Source organism: Hypanus sabinus, unplaced genomic scaffold, assembly GCF_030144855.1.
Source record: "Hypanus sabinus isolate sHypSab1 unplaced genomic scaffold, sHypSab1.hap1 scaffold_135, whole genome shotgun sequence".
Lineage (NCBI taxonomy): Eukaryota > Metazoa > Chordata > Chondrichthyes > Myliobatiformes > Dasyatidae > Hypanus > Hypanus sabinus.
The window spans coordinates 711402-729918 of NW_026779420.1; the positions used below are offsets into that span (position 1 = coordinate 711402).

At 45.2% G+C, this 18517-nt stretch overlaps 1 protein-coding gene across 1 annotated transcript in view; it reads left to right on the top strand.

Annotated features, from left to right (window-relative positions):
- The first annotated feature begins 4530 nt into the window (after positions 1–4530).
- The window catches only part of LOC132386868 (zinc finger protein 850-like), a 32422-nt gene continuing 18435 nt past the window's right edge, over positions 4531–18517 (top strand). The window contains exons 1-4 of the mRNA XM_059959224.1: positions 4531–4570; positions 9631–11509; positions 11583–11610; position 12754. Coding sequence (XP_059815207.1) covers positions 10039–11509; positions 11583–11610; position 12754 — 1500 coding nt within the window. The 5' untranslated portion in view covers positions 4531–4570; positions 9631–10038. The remainder of the gene's footprint in view (positions 4571–9630; positions 11510–11582; positions 11611–12753; positions 12755–18517) is intronic.

Consider the following 18517-nt stretch of genomic DNA (forward strand, 5'->3'; position numbering starts at 1 on the left):
ATAGGATTGAGGCAGAAAATATGTTCCAGATGTTGGGAGAGTCCAGTACCAGAGGGCATGGATTGAGAATAAGAGGTCAGTTATTTAAAACAGAGTTGAGGAAGAGCTTCTTCTCCCAGAGAGTTGTGGAGGTGTGGAATGCACTGCCTCGGAAGACGGTGGAGGCCAATTCTCTGGATGCTTTCAAGAAGGAGCTAGATAGATATCTGATGGATAGGGGAATCAAGGGATATGGGGACAAGGCAGGGACTGGGTATTGATAGTGAATGATCAGCCATGATCTCAGAATGGCGGTGCAGACTCGAGGGGCCGAATGGTCTACTTCTGCACCTATTGTTTATTGTCTATTGTCTATCTCGCTGCCTCCGCCAGGACATTAAACTGTGAACAACTGTGGTCAGGGACTGATCTCTGGGGTACTTCAAACGCTACCTCCTTCCAGTCTGAAAACGACCCACTCATCCAGCCACACGCTAACGGCAGTTTATCGATCTCCAACGAAAAAGCCTAATCACCTACTCCCGATGTTCAATACCATTGCTGACTGAGTTTACCACCGTCAAATGCCAGGAGGGACATAATAATCAGAAAGTCTCTAGTCACAGCCGTGTAAATAAAATGTGATCTCAGTGGGTGTGTGGCGCATGCTCAGAATGCGAAGGAGACAGACAAACTGAGCCAAGTCACAGACTGATGAAGGGGAGGAATGATCCATTTTGATACAGAGAGGGAAGCGGAGAGTTTGATATTGTTCCTGATGCCGGAACTGTGGCCAGTTAAAAGACGAAATCTTGTTCTTCTGAATTGTTTTGAGATGTGACAGTGTTTTAATCAGAAGACACCATGGAAACTAAAATTATTTCAGTTGAAGTGTTGTCCTTCACCCACTGATGTGCTTTGTAAGCTTTTAACAGTGTAGAAAAAGCAAAGGGTTTGTCTATGGGACTCACAAACACAACAGCTCGTTAGTTCCGCTGCATCTGTCAGTTCACCAGCGCTTGAATGCCGCCGATCCTTGAATGTGGAGGCGGAGATGCTGGAGAAGACAGCGCCCCACTCGCTGCAAGGAGAGCCCGAACACTTGTCCATGTCCGTGATCTGATTGGATACATCGCCATGACGTTCAGAGCACTGTGACGTCATTCACTGGCTCTCATTTTGGAAGGGATTCAGTCGGGCATTGCAGAAACACCAAAAGCTTCGCTCTGGGAAGCGGCCGTTCACCTGCTCCGTGTGTGCGAAGAGACTCATTAACCCACCTTGTGATGCTCCGGTGAGTTCACACTAAATAGAGGCCACATTTCTGTCCGGAGTGAGCAAGGAGTTTTACTCAATCATCCCAGATGCTGCAACACCAGCAACTTCACATCAGGGAGGAAGTTCAAATCAGCTCCGTGTTAAATGTTTAACCATCACGGTGACTGAAGGCAGCTGCAGGTTCTTGAGGGACTGTTACTGTCAGATTCTGCAGTTCTTGCGGCTGCTCATCGCACCCAGGACTGAACCCTGGTCACTGAGCATTGGAGGAGTCTGTTGTGCTGATATTAGCCTTAAACTAGACTGGCGTTTAATATTGTGAATCTGTGAAAGATAAATCAGTTTGTATCAAATCCCTTGTCTCACTTGAGAGGCCACTCGACCCAGTTGGTCCCTGCCCATGTTTCTGTTCCATATCAGTATATGAAAATCTCTCCCTATCGTTCCCCTCTCACCCTTCCTGAGATGATGAGTTGCAACTAGTCACCACTCCGTGGGACGGGAGATTTCCCTTCAATTTCGTAGAATCACAGAAACCTACAACATATTACCGATGTTTTGGCCCACAATGTTGTACCGACCATGTAACTTACTCTAGAAAATAGTTAGAATTACCCTACCGCATTAGCCACCCATTTTCCTAAGCTCCATGTACCTTTCTAAGAGTCTCTTAAAAGACCCTATTGTATCCGCCTCTACCACCGTCGCTGGCGGTGCATTCCACACACACACACATACCACTCTGCTTAAAAAAAAATAGTTTTGATATCTCCTCTGTACCTACTTCCTAGCAGCTTTAACCGATTCCCCCTCGTGTTCGCCGTTTCAGCCCTGGGAGAAAGCCTTTGACTATCCACACGACCAATGCCTCTCATCATCTTATACACCTGCATGAATTTCCTGCATGATTTTCTCCGGGCTGAACAAGTCGATGAGCTCACTGTGGTTGTGACGTTGTTCAGGGCTCCGGACGAAGTTGGTTAAACTCCTTCTTCCCTGCTCTTTTCAACGTTTTGTGTCATTTTCACCAACTGTAAAGGACTGTGCCTCAGACAGCTGGGTTGTTGCAATTGTTACCTACCAGCAGCAATAGATCACTAACGGAGTCTGGTTTCGATGTTAAACCACTATCTTCATTAGTATTGTGACGGGGTCCTGAATTCCCCCTATGAACTGTGTTTTTGAAAAGAGAGAGGGAGTTGTTCAACACGAGAGAGAGAGAGAGTGAGTGAGAGAGAGAGAGAGAGAGAGAGAGAGAGAGAGAGAGAGAGAGAGAGAGAGAGAGAGAGAGAGAGAGAGAGAGAGAAAGACTGCTCGGAGACGGTGTTATGGTTTCTCTGCAAGCTTGTTGACACTTTTACAAGGACACTGTCAGCTTCTGTGTTCTTCCAGAGAGAGAAGGGAGGAACTGTTTGATGGACAGCTGGGGCTCAGCACGGTGAGATAAGTAGGAGGTCCGCTGATAGACCTCCAGACACATGGTTTTGGACACTGAATCAGCTTTGTTGTGTCCACAGAAAAAGGTGGGTTTTGGAAGATCAATCCGGAGCATCGATCAGTGGCTCTCGCAGTGTGAAAAGGCTGTGACCTGTGGGGAGTTATTCGTGTGCCCATCCCTCGCCTGGGTTAATAACTCCACCACAGAAGAACGGTCCCGTTTGTAGTGTCACAGTCGGTGACCTCCAAAGGAATTCGGAGGACGACGGGACTATCGACGGCGTCAGCTTACCTGAAGACTCAAACCTCTCCTTCTCTCTCTCTCCATCACTACTCGACTCAATCCCACGAACTGAACCGAACTTCACTCATCACCGTCAGACGGTATCCATTTACCCCGAGGCGTGAAGAAGCTTGGCTTTCCTATTTCCACACACACACACACACACACACACACACACACACACACACACACACACACACACACACACATATAATCATTGCTATCCTGTTTGATATATCTGCATTTATATTGCTGTATCGCGTAGTTACTAATAAACAGCATTACTTTACATTGTTTCCTATTTCTGCTGGTTCTTTGACCCGTCACGGGGTTCGTAACAGTATCTACTCCAAATATAAAAGATTAAAGGAAGTAAACAGAAGTTAACAGTGTTATGCGTATATATAGCTCCCAAAACTCTTGGGAAACAATGCTTAAAGTCTTCAGATGGTAAAGTGGAAAAGTTCAGTAATCCACGGAATAAGTGAGTGAGAGGAGAGATTTGTAAATCCACACGAACACGTAGAGAGAAGGCAATTACGAAGAATTCCACACACATTCCACGCTGGGTGAACGAAATAACAGTCGCCGAAGATCTTATCCGTCGATTAGTTCCGAAATCCACTTAGAAATATCACCAGGTGACAGTCACAGGAATATCGTCTTCAAGTGGTTACCACAGAACACCCCGATTCCAGGTAAGGGCCGACAAAAGTGACACCACAGGATACTCCAGCAAATCCACGCACATGGATGATACGAAGTGACAGTCACACATCCGTTGTGCACTACGTGCCGATGATCAGATCAACCGTACATTTTGGGCATGGAAGAGTTGCAGCCTATAGCAGTCACACGCTGAATTTCCAACAGCTTGTCTCCCTCTCCCGCTCCCGCTCCCTCAGGCTGCCGCAGCCTGTGTCTGACGTCACAGCCCTCCTCACTCAGGCCCTTAAAGCGACACTCACAGTAAACGAACCTGCGGTCTCGGAACACAATGCACCTCTAAAATCTGACAGCAGACTAGCGAGTGAATCTTCGATGGTGCAGATTCAGAAACAAAAGAGTTTCCAGCCTGAATCAGGGGCTCCAGAGAGAGATGGGGTCCAGAGGAGGAGGACGAATAAGACCAGCACGATGTGGTTAAAAGTGAAAGATTAGAAGCATTTGGAAACTGGTTGATCGAAAAAAAAAGGTGGTCAATTTCTGCAAAACACAGGAGGAAATCAACAGGTCAGGCAGTAATTTTGGAGAGGAATATCCAGCAACTGCAGAATCTCCTGTGTTTTATATCTGCATTTTACATTGGCATTAGATACACGTTGATATTGAGTATATTGTTTATGGGAGCCGCTCTCTGCGTTAAACAGCTGCAGATTTTTTCGATACCCAGGATAAAAAAAAATGAGGTATGGACATTGAACCGGTGCTTGCAGAAATGTTTAATGGCACCATGACTTCCCATGGGGCCATGCGTTAAGAATTTCGCCGGTGCTGAAGCGCCGATGAAATGCGCAGGGTTCAGGATGATGACGTCACTGTGTATCACGCATGCGCGCAGTACACTGAAGGCTTTGAAAATGTCGGTTGCAGGTAAGAGCGAATCTCCGTGTGTTTTCTTAAGCAGCGACTTCGGGACGATTCTTGTGAAATCCGGACACCGTGATCCGCAATCTCGGGACAGTCCTGCCCTCTTCCCCCTCTCTCAGCCCCACGATCCGTACACGGACCCCGGGGAGCTTCCGGCTGATGAGGGAATGGGAACCGATGGATCTCTCAGACAGAGCTGAGCTCCAGCTATCTAAATGCAAGGATTAGGAACTCGGAGAAAGGGAACAAAATCTTTTACATCACCAGTTGAGAAAATCTGCATTAGTACTTTTTTCCGCAGATGCTGCCTGGCCTGCAGAACTCCTGCAGTATTTTGTGTGTGTTGCTTCCTTTACCTCCTCTTGCTCTGGACTTTTCGACCGGTGAGAACATGTTTTGTCCCATTCTCTCTGGGTACGTAATGACATCAAACAACTTTGCCCCGGGCAACAAGTAGCTTTCACATCACAAATGTGTCAGACTCCAGTGAGACAGAGAACGGCCCTTCCCTTCATATACATTGGCATTGCATTCACTGAATACACCACCCTCAGTCATTGGGGGAGGATTCAGGGGGAATATTTATGTAGAATACAGAAACTAGTGATGCTTGTTTGCATTTTGGTGATGCAAAAGTTGCTGGAGAATTTGCAAGTGGGAAGAAGTGGAGTGATATTTGGAAATCTGACTTTTTAAAGCATAATTTAGCAAGCAAACCACATATGGACAATGTGCAAAAGATTTGGTGAGAAAATCCTCCATTTCCTGTTACAGGCCTGCTACATAGGTTGTGTGAGAATGCAGATGAACTCGATCAAAGTACTTATCAACAGTGATTTGCCAGCTGTGAAAATGAATACCTCTCTATATAAAATTCACTGTGCACATATTGTCACTGGGTAAAAAATGCACAGTACAAGATTTATCTGCACACTGGTTATTACAAATTAGAGGGGAGATTATTACAAATTAGAGGGGTATAGGAGGGAAGGAGGGGAGGCCTCCAGTGTCCCTGATGCCCTCACCTACAAGATTGTGCAGCTTGTAACCCTGCACTTCAATGAGCTGCAACTTGAAATGGGTGAATTCCAGATTATCCAGCAGTTGGAGGGGGTGATAGATATGACATGCAGAGAGGTGAGTCACACCCACAAGACACAGGAAACTGAGTAAGAATCAGGAAGGGGAATGAGGTTAAATAGGCATCGCAGAGTACTCTAGTGGCCATCCCCCACAACAACAGGTGGAGCACTTCATAAACTGTTGGGGGGAATTACCTGGCAGAGGAAAGTCAAAGGCCTGATAGGGAATTCGTCAGGTAGAGGAACAGAACAAGAGGGGATGAATAACCTAGTGGTAAGGCTTACTAGTGGTAGTGAGCAGGGGAGGGGGTGATGTAGTTAAAATAAGTTGTAGAGGGAATGGGAGCCAGAATGACAGAACAGATAGTGGAGAGGGTGAATTGAATTGACTTTATTAGATACATACTTCATAAACATGAGGAGTAGAAATATTTACCTTACATCTCCATCTAAATGTGCAACGTGTAATTTACATAGATAGTTTGCACATGGGACAGTCAATATAACATCGAAATGCAATTGTATCAGCATGAATTAATCAGTGATGATCCTGGTGGAAGATGATGTGCCAGAGCCTGTTGGTCCTTTTGCTGTGGTACCGTTTCCTGGATGGTAGCAGCAGGAACAGTTTGTGTTTGGGGTGAATTGGGCCCATTTGTCCCTGATATTTGTTAGGCCTTTTTTACACACCTGACTGTGTAAATGTACTGAATCATGGAAAGTAGGTTGTGCAATGTATAATTTCCTTATTTATATTTAGAGACATTTTTTGGTGTATAAAATGATGAGGGGTATTGAGCGTGTGAGTGGCCAGAGGAGTGTGTTTTCCACAGGGTTGAAATGGTTAATGCCACTTTTCCACACTCCCATAGACCCTTTGTCCATCTCCTGAGTAAATAGAGTTTGAAAAATATTTAAGATCTCCCCCATCTGCTTTGTTTCCGCACGTGGATTGCCATTCTGGTCTTCCAGAGGACCAACTTTGTGCCTTGCAATCCTTTTGCTCTTAATCTATCACTAGAATCCCTGAGGATTATCCTACATCTTTTCTGTGACAGCAACCTCATGCCATCTTTTATCCATCCTGATTGATTTCTTATGTGTTCTCTTGCATTTCTTATACTCCATAAGAAACTGACTGCCTATCCCTGTTATGTAATTCCATTTTGTGCTTTACCAGGGTCTGAAAATCTCTTGCAATCCAAGTTTCCCTACAGTTTCTGTCTTTACCTTTGATTCTGCCATACCCGCTTTCTACTTTAAGAATTTTGCTTTGAAGGCCTCCCATTTACCAAGCACACCTTTGCCATAAAGCAGCCTGTCCCAGTCCACAGTTGCCAGATCCTAGTGTTGATCATGGCCTGAACACATCCGCCTTTCCTACGCTGCTCCTTGTATTGAAATATACAGGGCTCAGCATATTCACTGCACCACACTCAACTTTTTCATTCCTGACTTTGTCTGAGGCCTGAACAAAATCGTTCTCCACAACCCCACCACTATCTGTTCTGTTATTCAGGCTCCCATTCCCCCTGCAACTTTAGTTTAACCCTCCTTACCCCCACCTCCCACCATGCAGATCTATCACCCCTTTGGCTTTCCTCTCCCAGATCAATAAAAAGGAGGTGCATACCAGGTACAGGCAGATAGGAGCAAATGGGGTACTTATGAAATACAGGAAATTCAAGTGAACACTTATGAAAGAAATAAAAGAAGGCATGAGTTTGCCCCAGCAGTCAAGGTGAAGGAGAATCCTCAGGGATTCTGCAGACATGTTAAGAGCAAAAAAGATTGCAAGGGAAAAAAAATTAATCCTTTGGAAGATCAGAATGTTAATCCATATGAAGGATAGCATAGACTTGGGGAGATTTTTTTTGCATCCGTATTTACTCAGGAGATGGACACAGAGTCTAGAGAAGTGAGGCAAAGCCGCATCAACTTCATGGACCCTGTACAGATTACAGAGGTGGAGGGGTTTGCTGTCTTGAGGCAAATTAGTGTGGATCAATCCCCAGGGCCTGACAAGTTGTTCACCAGGACCCTGCGGAAGACAAGTGCAGAAATTATTGGGGCCTTAGCACAGATATTTAAATCATCCTCAGTGACAGGTGAGGTACTGGAGGATTGGAGGACAGACAATGTTGTTCTGCTGTTCAAGAAAGGCTGTAAAAATACACTAGGAAGTTATCCGTTGGTGAGCTTGACATCAGAACTGGGAAAGTTATTGGAATGTGTGTGCAGGAACCAAGTATATACTGTAAGTATTTGTATAGGTGTGGACTGATAAAGGATAGACAGCATGGCACTAGCCAATCTTTCAGAGTCTCTCGAGGAAGTTATCAGGGAAGTGGATGAAGGCAAGGCAGTAGATGTTGTCTACATGGACTTTAGCAAGGCACTTGATAAAGTCTCATATGGGAGGTTGGTCAAGAAGGTTCAGTCACTCAGCATTCTAGATGAGACAGTAAATTGGATGAGACACTGTCTTTGGGAGCAGCCAGAGTGTGGTAGCAGATGGTTGCATCTATAACTGTAATCCTGTGATTAGTTGTGTGCCATAGGGATCAGTGCTGGATCTGTTGTTGTTTGTCATCTATATCTGTAATCTGGATGATAGTGTGGTTAACTGGATCAGAAAATTTGTGGATGACAACAAGACTGGGGGTTTAGCGGCTGCAAGAAGACTATCATGGCTTGCAGTGTGATCTGGACCAGGTGGGAAAATGGTTTGAGAAATGGAAAATGGAATTTAATGCAGACCAGTGTGAGTTGTGGCATTTGGTCTGACCTACCAAGGGAGGTCTTTCACAGTGACTGGTCGGGCACGGAGGAGTGTTGTAGAAGAAAGGGACCTGGGAATACAATTCTCTGAAAGTGGTATCACAGATAGATAGGGATGGAAGGAAATATTTTAGCCCATTGCCCTGCATGAACCACAGTAGTGACAACAATAGATGACTTGTAGAAGACATTGGTGAGGCCTTATTTGGAGTATTATGTGCAGTTTTGGTCACCTACCTACAGGAAAGATGTAAAAGAAGTTCAGAGATTTCAGAGAAAATACACAAGGATGTTGCCATGTCTGGAGGACTTGGATTATAAGGAAAGATTGAACAAATCAGGACATTATTCCTGGGAATGTAGAAGATTGAGGGGAGATTTGATTGTGATAGAGAGGCACACATAGTGTTAATGCAAGCTGGCTTTCTCCACTGAGATTGGGTGGGACTACAACCAGAGGCCATGGGTTAAGGGTGAAAGGTGAAATGTTAAGGGGAGCATGAGAGGAACTTCTTCACACAGACGGTCATCCGGCTGTGGAATGAGCAGCCAGCACAAGTGGTGCATGCGAGCTCGATTTTAACGTTTAAGAGGTTTGTGTAGATACCTGGATGGTAGGGGTGTGGGAGTGGGCTGTTTAAATAGTTCAGCACAAACTAGATGGCCCAAAGGGCCTGTTTCTGTGTTGAAATTTTCTATGATTGCGACAAGAACCTGAAATAATACAAAAATTCACTCTAAGTCCTTTTAACAGATGTGCGGACCAACCAGTCATTTCAGCAGGAATTTTTTAAATGGCGTTAAAATTGTGGGATTTTGTTAATAATACACAAGAGAAGATCCCAGCTGCACGTCAAGAAAGACAATTTGCATGAGAGTGTTTCAGTCACTGTGGGACAAGGAACACATGCCGCTCAGCAGGAGCCGGGAATAATACCAATGGAGGGAGTCAAACTGAGCCAGGTCACAGACTGATGATGGCAGAAATGCCCCATTGTTAAAGAGACAGGAAGAGCATCAGATAATTGATGGTCATTCCAGATACCAGCTCTCCGCCCAGTCAGGAGATGATTTCTCTGTCCAACTTGGGGTGAACCTCACTGTAACAGTGTGATACCAGATCAAACCTTGGCAACTCAAGTAATCTCATCTGAAATGTTGTCCTACACCCATTGATGGATTTTGTAAATTTTTTTACAGGTTAAAAATGAGAAGGAATTCATCTCCAGGAAGCTCAAACACGACACACCAGTTTTGTTGTCTCTGCCTAGATACTTAAGAAGTGGAGCAAGGGATCCAATTGTCCACCCTTCCTGCTCAGACTGTAGGGAGGAATTCACTCGGTGATTTTGACCAACTGGCACGCCCATCATTTTACACAGGAAAAAGGACATTCACCTGCCCAGACAGTGGGAATGGATTCACTCGGTTATCTCAACTAAAGGTACATCAGCAAGTTCACACTGGACAAGGCCATTCACCTGTTCTGTGTGTGAGAAGGGGTTCAGTCGGTCATCGCACCTGTGGACACACCAATCAGTTCACACTGGGCAGAGGCTGGTCTTCTGCTGAACTTCTGGGTAAGGATTCACTCTGTCATCTGACCTAATGGCTCACCAGCGAGTTCACACTGGGGAGCGGCCGTTCACTTGCTCAGTCTGTGAGAAGAGATTTACTCAGTTATCCAACCTACAGAGTCACCAGCGAGTTCACACTGGGGAGAAGCCATTCACCTGCTCAGTCTGTGGGAAAGGATTCACTCTGTCATCCACCCTACTGGTACATCAGCGAATTCACACTGGGGAGAAGCTGTTCACCTGCTCAGACTGTGGAAAGGGATTCACACTGTCATCCCGCCTACTGAGACATCAGGGAGTTCACACTGGGGAGAAGCCGTTCACCTGCTCAGACTGTGGAAAGGGATTCACACTGTCATCCCGCCTACTGGTACATCAGCGAGTTCACACTGAGGATAAGCCATTCACCTGCTCAGTCTGTGGGAAAGGATTCACTCAGTCATCCACCCTACAGGTACATCAGCGAATTCACACTGGGGAGAAGCTGTTCACCTGCTCAGACTGTGGAAAGGGATTCACTCTGTCATCCCACCTACAGAGACACCAGCGAGTTCACACTGGGGAGAAGCCATTCACCTGCTCAGTCTGTGGGAAAGGATTCACTCAATCATCCACCCTACAGGGACACCAGCGAGTTCACACTGGGGAGAAGCCTTTCACCTGCTCAGTCTGTGGGAAAGGATTCAGTCTGTCATCCAACCTACAGAGACACCAGCGAGTTCACACTGAGGAGAAGCCATTCACCTGCTCAGTCTGTGGGAAAGGATTCACTCTGTCATCCACCCTACAGAGTCACCAGCGAGTTCACACTGGGGAGAAGCCATTCACCTGCTCAGTCTGTGGGAAAGGATTCACTCTGTCATCCACCCTACTGGTACATCAGCGAATTCACACTGGGGAGATGCCATTCACCTGCTCAGTCTGTGGGAAGAGATTCACTGACTCTTCCACCCTACGGAGACATCAGCAAGTTCACACTGGAGAGAGGCCGTTCACCTGCTCAGTGTGTGGGAAAGGATTCACTGTGTCATCCACCCTACTGGTACATCAGCAAATTCACACTGGGGAGAAGCCATTCACCTGCTCAGTCTGTGGGAAGAGATTCACTGACTCTTCCACCCTACGGAGACACCAGCGAGTTCACACTGGGGAGATGCCGTTCACCTGCTCAGTGTGTGGGAAAGGATTCACTGACTCTTCCACCCTGCAGAGACACCAGCGACTTCACACTGGGGAGAAGCCGTTCACCTGTTTATTCTGTCGGAAGAGATTCACTCAGTCATCCACCCTACAGAGACACCAGCGAGTTCACACTGAGGTGAAGCCATTCACCTGCTCAGTCTGTGGGAAAGGATTCACTGTGTCATCCATCCTACTGGTACATCAGCGAATTCACACTGGGGAGAAGCCATTCACCTGCTCAGTCTGTGGGAAGAGATTTACTGACTCTTCCACCCTACGGAGACACCAGCGAGTTCACACTGGGGAGAAGCCGTTCACCTGTTTATTCTGTCGGAAGAGATTCACTCAGTCATCCGCCCTACAGAGTCATCAGCGAGTTCACACTAGAGAGAGGCTCAGAATGTGGGAAAGGATTCACTCAGTCATCCCACCTCTTGGCACACCAGTCAGTTCACAGTAAGGAGAGGCCATTGTTATGAATCCTTTGGTTTTGTTTGCTGTAGACTGTCATTTTAAGAGAGAGAGAGAGAGAGATATTAAGAAGGTGAATCAGTCTGACTTGCAGCTTGTTTACATCGCTCACAGCTTGTTTAGTTTTAACTGAGGACACAGACACTCAGAGTCAGACGGAGACAAAGGAGGAAAAATGGAAGGATCAAAACCAGGGAACTAGTAGCCAAGGATCACGGTTTGGAACTTTCCTTCGCTCACAAGGGTGGGCTAGTTATCGATTCACCGTACATCGAATGTGTGGTTGTCACCTCATTTGATCCACAGGAGTGGATCTGATTTGGGATATCCTGTGGAGACGACTTATGTGTTAACCCTTGCCTGGCTGTGGCGTGGTCATTCATTTGATGATACCCCTTATGACAATTCACTTTAGGTGATAATTCGTATGTACATTTGTAAAGATGATGGATAAAATCTAGAGCGACTGTTCTCTCTTTTTACCACCATGGAACCTGTGGAATACAACATAATTGCCTTCTCTCAACATTTACCCTGGATTACAAAAATATCTCTCTCACATCACCTATTCTGTGAATGAATTGAACTTTAATACTTTAACATCTCCAGACTCCAAGCCTTGTTTCCCCTGAGCTCAGAAGTTTGGGAGTTATATTTACACACATACATACACATAACACTCACGAGGAAATCTGCAGATGCTGGAAATACAAACACAAAAAAATTGCTGATAGAACACAGCAGGCCAGGCAACATCTATAGGGAGAAGCACTGTCGACGTTGTGGGCCGAGACCCTTCGACAGTACTAACTGAAAGATAGTAAGAGATTTGAAAGTAATGGGGGGAGGGTGAAATGCAAATGATAGGAGAAGACCTGAGGGGATGGGGGTGAAGCTGAGAGCCGGAAAGGTGATTGGCGAAAGTGATACAGAGCTGGTGAAGGGAAAGGATCATGGGACGGGAGGCCTTGGGAGAAAGAAAAGGGTGGGGGTGGAAGTACCAGAGGGAGGGGGAGAACAGGTAAACAACTAAATATGTCAGGGATGGGGTAAGAAGGGGAGGACGGGCATTAACAGAAGTTAGAGAAGTCAGTGTTCATGCCATCATGTTGGAGGCTACTCGGCCGGTATATAAGGTGTTGTTCCTCCAACCTGAGTTTGGATTCATTTTGACAGTAGAGGAGGCCATGGATAGACATATCAGCATGGGAATGGGATGTGGAATTAAAATGTGTGGCCACTGGGAGTAGTCTTTTGCTGTTGGTTCATTTCTAAACCATTATGGTTTGTAACAAAATGGGGCTGTGTCTGGGATATGACAAATTTAAGGATTGATTAATTATCAATTTCATTGGGGAAATCCCTTTTGATTTACTTGTGTGCAGAAAACCAGCAGCAATGGATGTTGATAGATATCTGGAAGTGTGAACCTCTCAGGCATTAGAGGACACCAGAAGGATTGAGTTGTTGAGTATTGCTAGAACGTTAATACTTGCTAAGGTGAAATTGACAATGAGGAGGGCACAGATGCAGAAGATAATAGCTGAGTATTATGTATCTGAGGATGTGTTTAAAGTGAAGGAGTTGGAGGTGTTTCCTGAATGTAAACCTCGTGAGCTTGAGCTCCAGTAGAAGTTAGAAATATTAAAGATGGAGGCTCCAGAAAGGCAGAGGCAGTTTCAGGCTAAAGAGGCAGAAAAGCAGACAGAAAATTCTCTTACAAAGTGTACTTAAGGGGAAGGCTTAGCAACCCTATTCTGCTTTGACAGTTGCTGAAGCAGCTTATTATTTACTTATTTATGCTGCCCCAATCATCGCCACTGGGCTATAAATGTGCAGGAGCTGTGTGTGGTTCAGTGTTTTGCTCAAGGACACACAAGCTGCCTCGGCTGAGGCTCGAACTCATGACCAGATCGCTAGTTCAACACCTTAACCACATGGCCACGCATTATGACCACATATTATGACGTAGTGAAACAGGCTGTGCTCAAAGCTTATGGGTTGGTCCCAGAAGCAGACAGGCAAAAGTTTAGAAATTTGAAGAAATCTGTGAACCAGTTATACGGAATTTGCTTATGAGAAATTTGTGTCTATTGACCACTGGTGCACATCTGAACATGTAAATGATGATTTTAACAGCTTGAGAGATTTGGTTTTAATTGAAGAATTCCAAAGGTGCGTCCCTGATGACATAAAGGCGTATTTAGATGGAAATGATGCTGCCACTCCGCAGGAATCTGCTGGATTAGCAGATCAGTTTGCTTTAACTCATGAAGTTATGTTTACCCTGAATAAGAGTTTCCAAAAGGCACTTGTCAAGTTGTGGGTAAACCTAATGAGCTCACCCCAGTGGCATGTACCTGCATTCGGTGAACCCTTTTTCGAAAGTTATAGTGGATTGTGTTGGCCCATTGCCAAAGTCTAAAGCTGGCCATCAGTATCTGCTAACTATTATGTGTACTACATCCAGATTCCCAGAGGCAATGCCTCTCAGAAATATTAAAGCTAAAACTGTGGTGAAGGCTCTTACCAAGATTTTCACTTTATTCGATTTGTCTAAAGAAATACAGTCTGATCAAGGATGTATTTGTATATCTGCATTATTCAAGCAGGTAGTTTATGAATTGGGAGCAAAACAGATTGCATCATTTGCATACCATCCGGAACCAGAAGGGGCTTTAGAAAGATTTCATTCTACCCTCAAAACAATGATTAAGACATATTGTGTTGAAAATGGAAAAGACTGGGATGAAGGGATACTTTTGCTTTTGTCCAGATGAAGGAATACATTTGATTTTGTCCACAGAAAGAGAGTCAGTACAGGAATCACTGGGCTTTACTCCATTTGAACTTGTATTTGGTCGCAGAGTGACCTTTGACCTTGTTAAAAGGAACCGTGGATTGATGGGGATGTGCATGTTAACTCGTTAGACTATGTTTTGAAGTTCAAAAATAAACTACACCAAGCCTGTAGTCTAGCGAGACAAAACTTAAAGATTTCTCAAAACAAAATGAAGTGTTGGTTTGATAAGCAGGGTTGCGAAAGAAAATACCAGGTGGGAGATAAGGTGCTTGCCTTATGTTGACGAATCCACTTCAGGCGAAATTCAATAGACCGTATGAGATAGTCTCTCAAATTAATAATGTGAATTCTGTTATTAAAACACCCGACTGACGTAAACTAACACAGGTGGTGCACATAAATATGATAAAGCCTTTTTTGACAAGCAGGCACCATCTGTGAGTATTGTTGTCAAAACAAATGAATCTGGTAACCCTGAGAATGAAACAATTGACTCGTCTGAGACTTTTCACAAGCCAAACATGGTCCCAGTTAGGCTAATGAACTCGGTTGTTCTAGAAAACATTGATAACGAGTTGGCTCATCTGCAGCCAAAGCAACAACAACAGCTGAAGGAATTAATTCTGAAGTACAAAGATTTATTTTCCGATGTTCCCAGGCAAACCACGGTCGCAGTACATGATGTAGATGTTGGTCAAGCCAAACCGATTAAACAACACCAACTTCGCATGAACGTCGAAAAGTGTAAATTGGCTGACCAGGGAATTGAGTATATGCTGGAGAATGGTATTATTAGGCCTTCAAAATGAGATTGGAGTCACTCTGCATTATTATGCCCAAACATGATGGTAGTGTTAGATTTTGCACTGATTGTAGAAAGGTAAATGCAGTAACAAAAACTGATGCCTATCCTATCCCTAGGGTGGATGATTGCATCGATAATGTTGGAATAGCTAATATCTTACAAAGATTGATCTGTTCAAAGGGTATTGGTGTGTTCCATTGACAGACAGAGGTAGAGACATTTCTGTGTTTGTGACAGCATCTGGGTTGTATGAATACAATGTTTTGCCTTTTGGAAGGAAAAATGCTCCAGGAGCATCCCAGAGAATGATTGATTTTGTAATTCGAGGGTTAGAACACACAGATACCTATATTGATGACTTAGTTACACGGAGTGACACTTGGGAAGAGCATATCTCTGCAGTAGAAAAGCTATTTGACAGGCTTTCCTAGGACAACCTTACAGTTAACTTGGCTAAGAGTGAATATGGCCATGCCAGTGTGACCTGTCTTGGCTATGTTGTACGTCAAAGCAAGTTGGCTCCTGTTCGGGCAAAAGTCCAGACAATTTCTCAAGTTCCTATTCTGACTGCAAAGAAGGCTGTTAGAAGGTTTCTGGGAATGGATGGATATTATCGTAAGAACTTTGCTGCTATCGCTCTTCCTCTGACCAATCTCCTGAAGAAGGGTGAAAAGTTTGTTTGAACCGAGCCTTGTCAGAAGGCAGTTGATTGATTGTTATCAGTATTTCAGATTAGGCCAATCAATGTAGTGCTGTCAGCAAATTTAAATAGCAGATTGGAGCTGTGGGTGGCAACACAAGTCATGGGTGCACAGAGAGTAAAGGAGGGCGCCAAAGAGACAACCCTGTGGGGTATGTGTGCTGAGGGTCAGAGAGACAGGAGATGGAGCCCACTCTTACCACCTGCTGGCGATCTGACAGGAAGTCCAGGATCCAGCTACACAAGGCAGGGTGACGGCCGAGGTCTCTGATCTCCTTGTCGATACTTCACGCCTTTGTATGGCTACTGCTCTGCCCATGACTGCAAGGAACTGCAGAGAACATCAGAGAAACAAGCCTCCATTCCATGGGCTCTTCCTACTCTTCCCCTGCCTCGGGAGAGCAGGCCATGTACTCAAAGATCCTCACAACCACAGACATTCTTGCTGCAAACCCGCTCCCCCATCGGGGAGGAGATACAAAAGCCTTAAAGTGCGTAACACCCGGCTGAAGGACGGCTTCCTGTCTACAGTTATAAGCCAAATGAATGATAAAATGGACTCAACCTCACAATGTAACTGGACGTGACCCTGCACCATATGTCTATCTGCACCGCACTTTCTCTGCAGCCATAATGCTTTGTTACAGTGATTATTTTGATGTATATCAGCTCAATGTACTGTTGAAATGTATCCATCTGTCTGGATGGTACATCAGGCAAGATTTTCACTGTAGCTCAGTACATGATGATAATAAACAAATTTCCCATTTTAATTGTGTGGAAATATTAGACAGACTGAGCTTCTGCTCCAGAACCTCAGAAGGAAACTGAACTGTTGTCATTTCTGTGGAAAGCAAATATATGGAAAATACTTCAATCTCACATTACGATCTGCGGTAACTGGGATCAGGTGACCGGTGGTGGGTCTCCCATATCAATATCAGAATCAGGTTTAATAGCACCGGCATATGACATGAAATTTGTTGTCCCTGCGGTAGCAGCAGAACCTAATTCATAACAATAGTTTTGAAAAATTGTGATTTAAAATAAGAATATACATATATATAGTACAAAAATAGAGAAAAAAGTAATAAGCTATTTTAATTGTGTGGAGCAATTTGACTGACTGGGTGGAAATTCTGAAGTGAAGCTGAACTAAACTTTACACATTTATGAGAAGCTCAGATAAATACAAATGGCTAAATCCTCACATAAACGGGTCAGACATCCAGAAACATCGGCAGCACTTCAGCACCACAAAACAGTGGAATGAAACAACAGAAAGTGTTGCAGAGAAATAAACATTGTCCACCCACAACGAGAGGACGTGACAGATCCGGATCTCACTGACTTGTCTGAACGGGGAAAGGTGAAGCTACACGTACACGTAGAGCAGTAACCCGCAGATGCTGCAGATCTGCAGAAAAACGTGAACAGGAACCGGGATCAGGTGACGGGTGGAGGGACTCCCTCCTGAACTGGTGACTCTACTCCTCGCCCCTCACATGCTGCCCGACCCATCCACCGCATTCCCCACATTATTCCATATTTACCCCAGATACATGATTATTTTTCCACACCATATCTTCCCCGATCCTTTTCCCTCCACGTCCAGGTCACAGAGTCACCGGCTCAATTCCCATCCAGGTCCAAAACATAATTCAGACGCAAAAAGGAAATGTTCACGTTTCATTTAAATCAGTTTTGTGTTTCTAAACACTAATTTCTATTCACATTCCTCCAGAGCCTTGCTGGACAGGAACACTGAAACATCAAGTGAGAAACAGCAGGAGGCAATTCAGCCCCTCTAACCATCAGCAAGATGGCGGCTGCTCACCCATCTCAGCCACGTGTTTCTGCCCGATCCTCATTTCCTCCATCCCTTCGGTCTCCACACACATCTGCCGGCCTCTGTTTTACGTGCGGACGATCACTGAGTCTTCACCGCCCTCTGTGGTGGGGATTTATAAACATTCACCACCCTCGGAATGGAGACATTTCTCCTCATTTCAGTCCCGCACAGTCTATCCCTGTTTCAGAGACTGGGATCCCTGGTTCAACCGGTAATGATGTTGTGCATTTCAGTGTGTTCACCTCTCAGTCCTCGATTCTCAAATGAAAGGGTTATCACATTTGATCTTTCTTCATATGATGACCCCACCACCCCAGGGATCAGTCTGGTGAATCTTCATTGCACTCTCTGTAACAAATACTCTCTTACCTCTTTGTTAATCCTCAATGGAATTAATTACCATCTTCTGCAGCCCCGTGTTGCCCCAACCACTCACCTCCCACCCCTGTCACTATTTCCACCTTCCCACCTCCCCCCTCACCTGGATCCACCTCTTACTCCCCGGCTCTTGCCCCATCCCCACCCCTCACCTCTTCTCTCTGACTATTTCCCGTCCACTCTCAGTCCAGAGGGAGGGTCTCGGCCCGAAATGTTGACGGTCCATTTCACTCCACAGATGCTGCCCGACCCACTGAGTACCTCCAGCAGTTTGTTCTTTGGTCTGTATAACCCGTGTTAGTATGGGGAGCTGGATTTT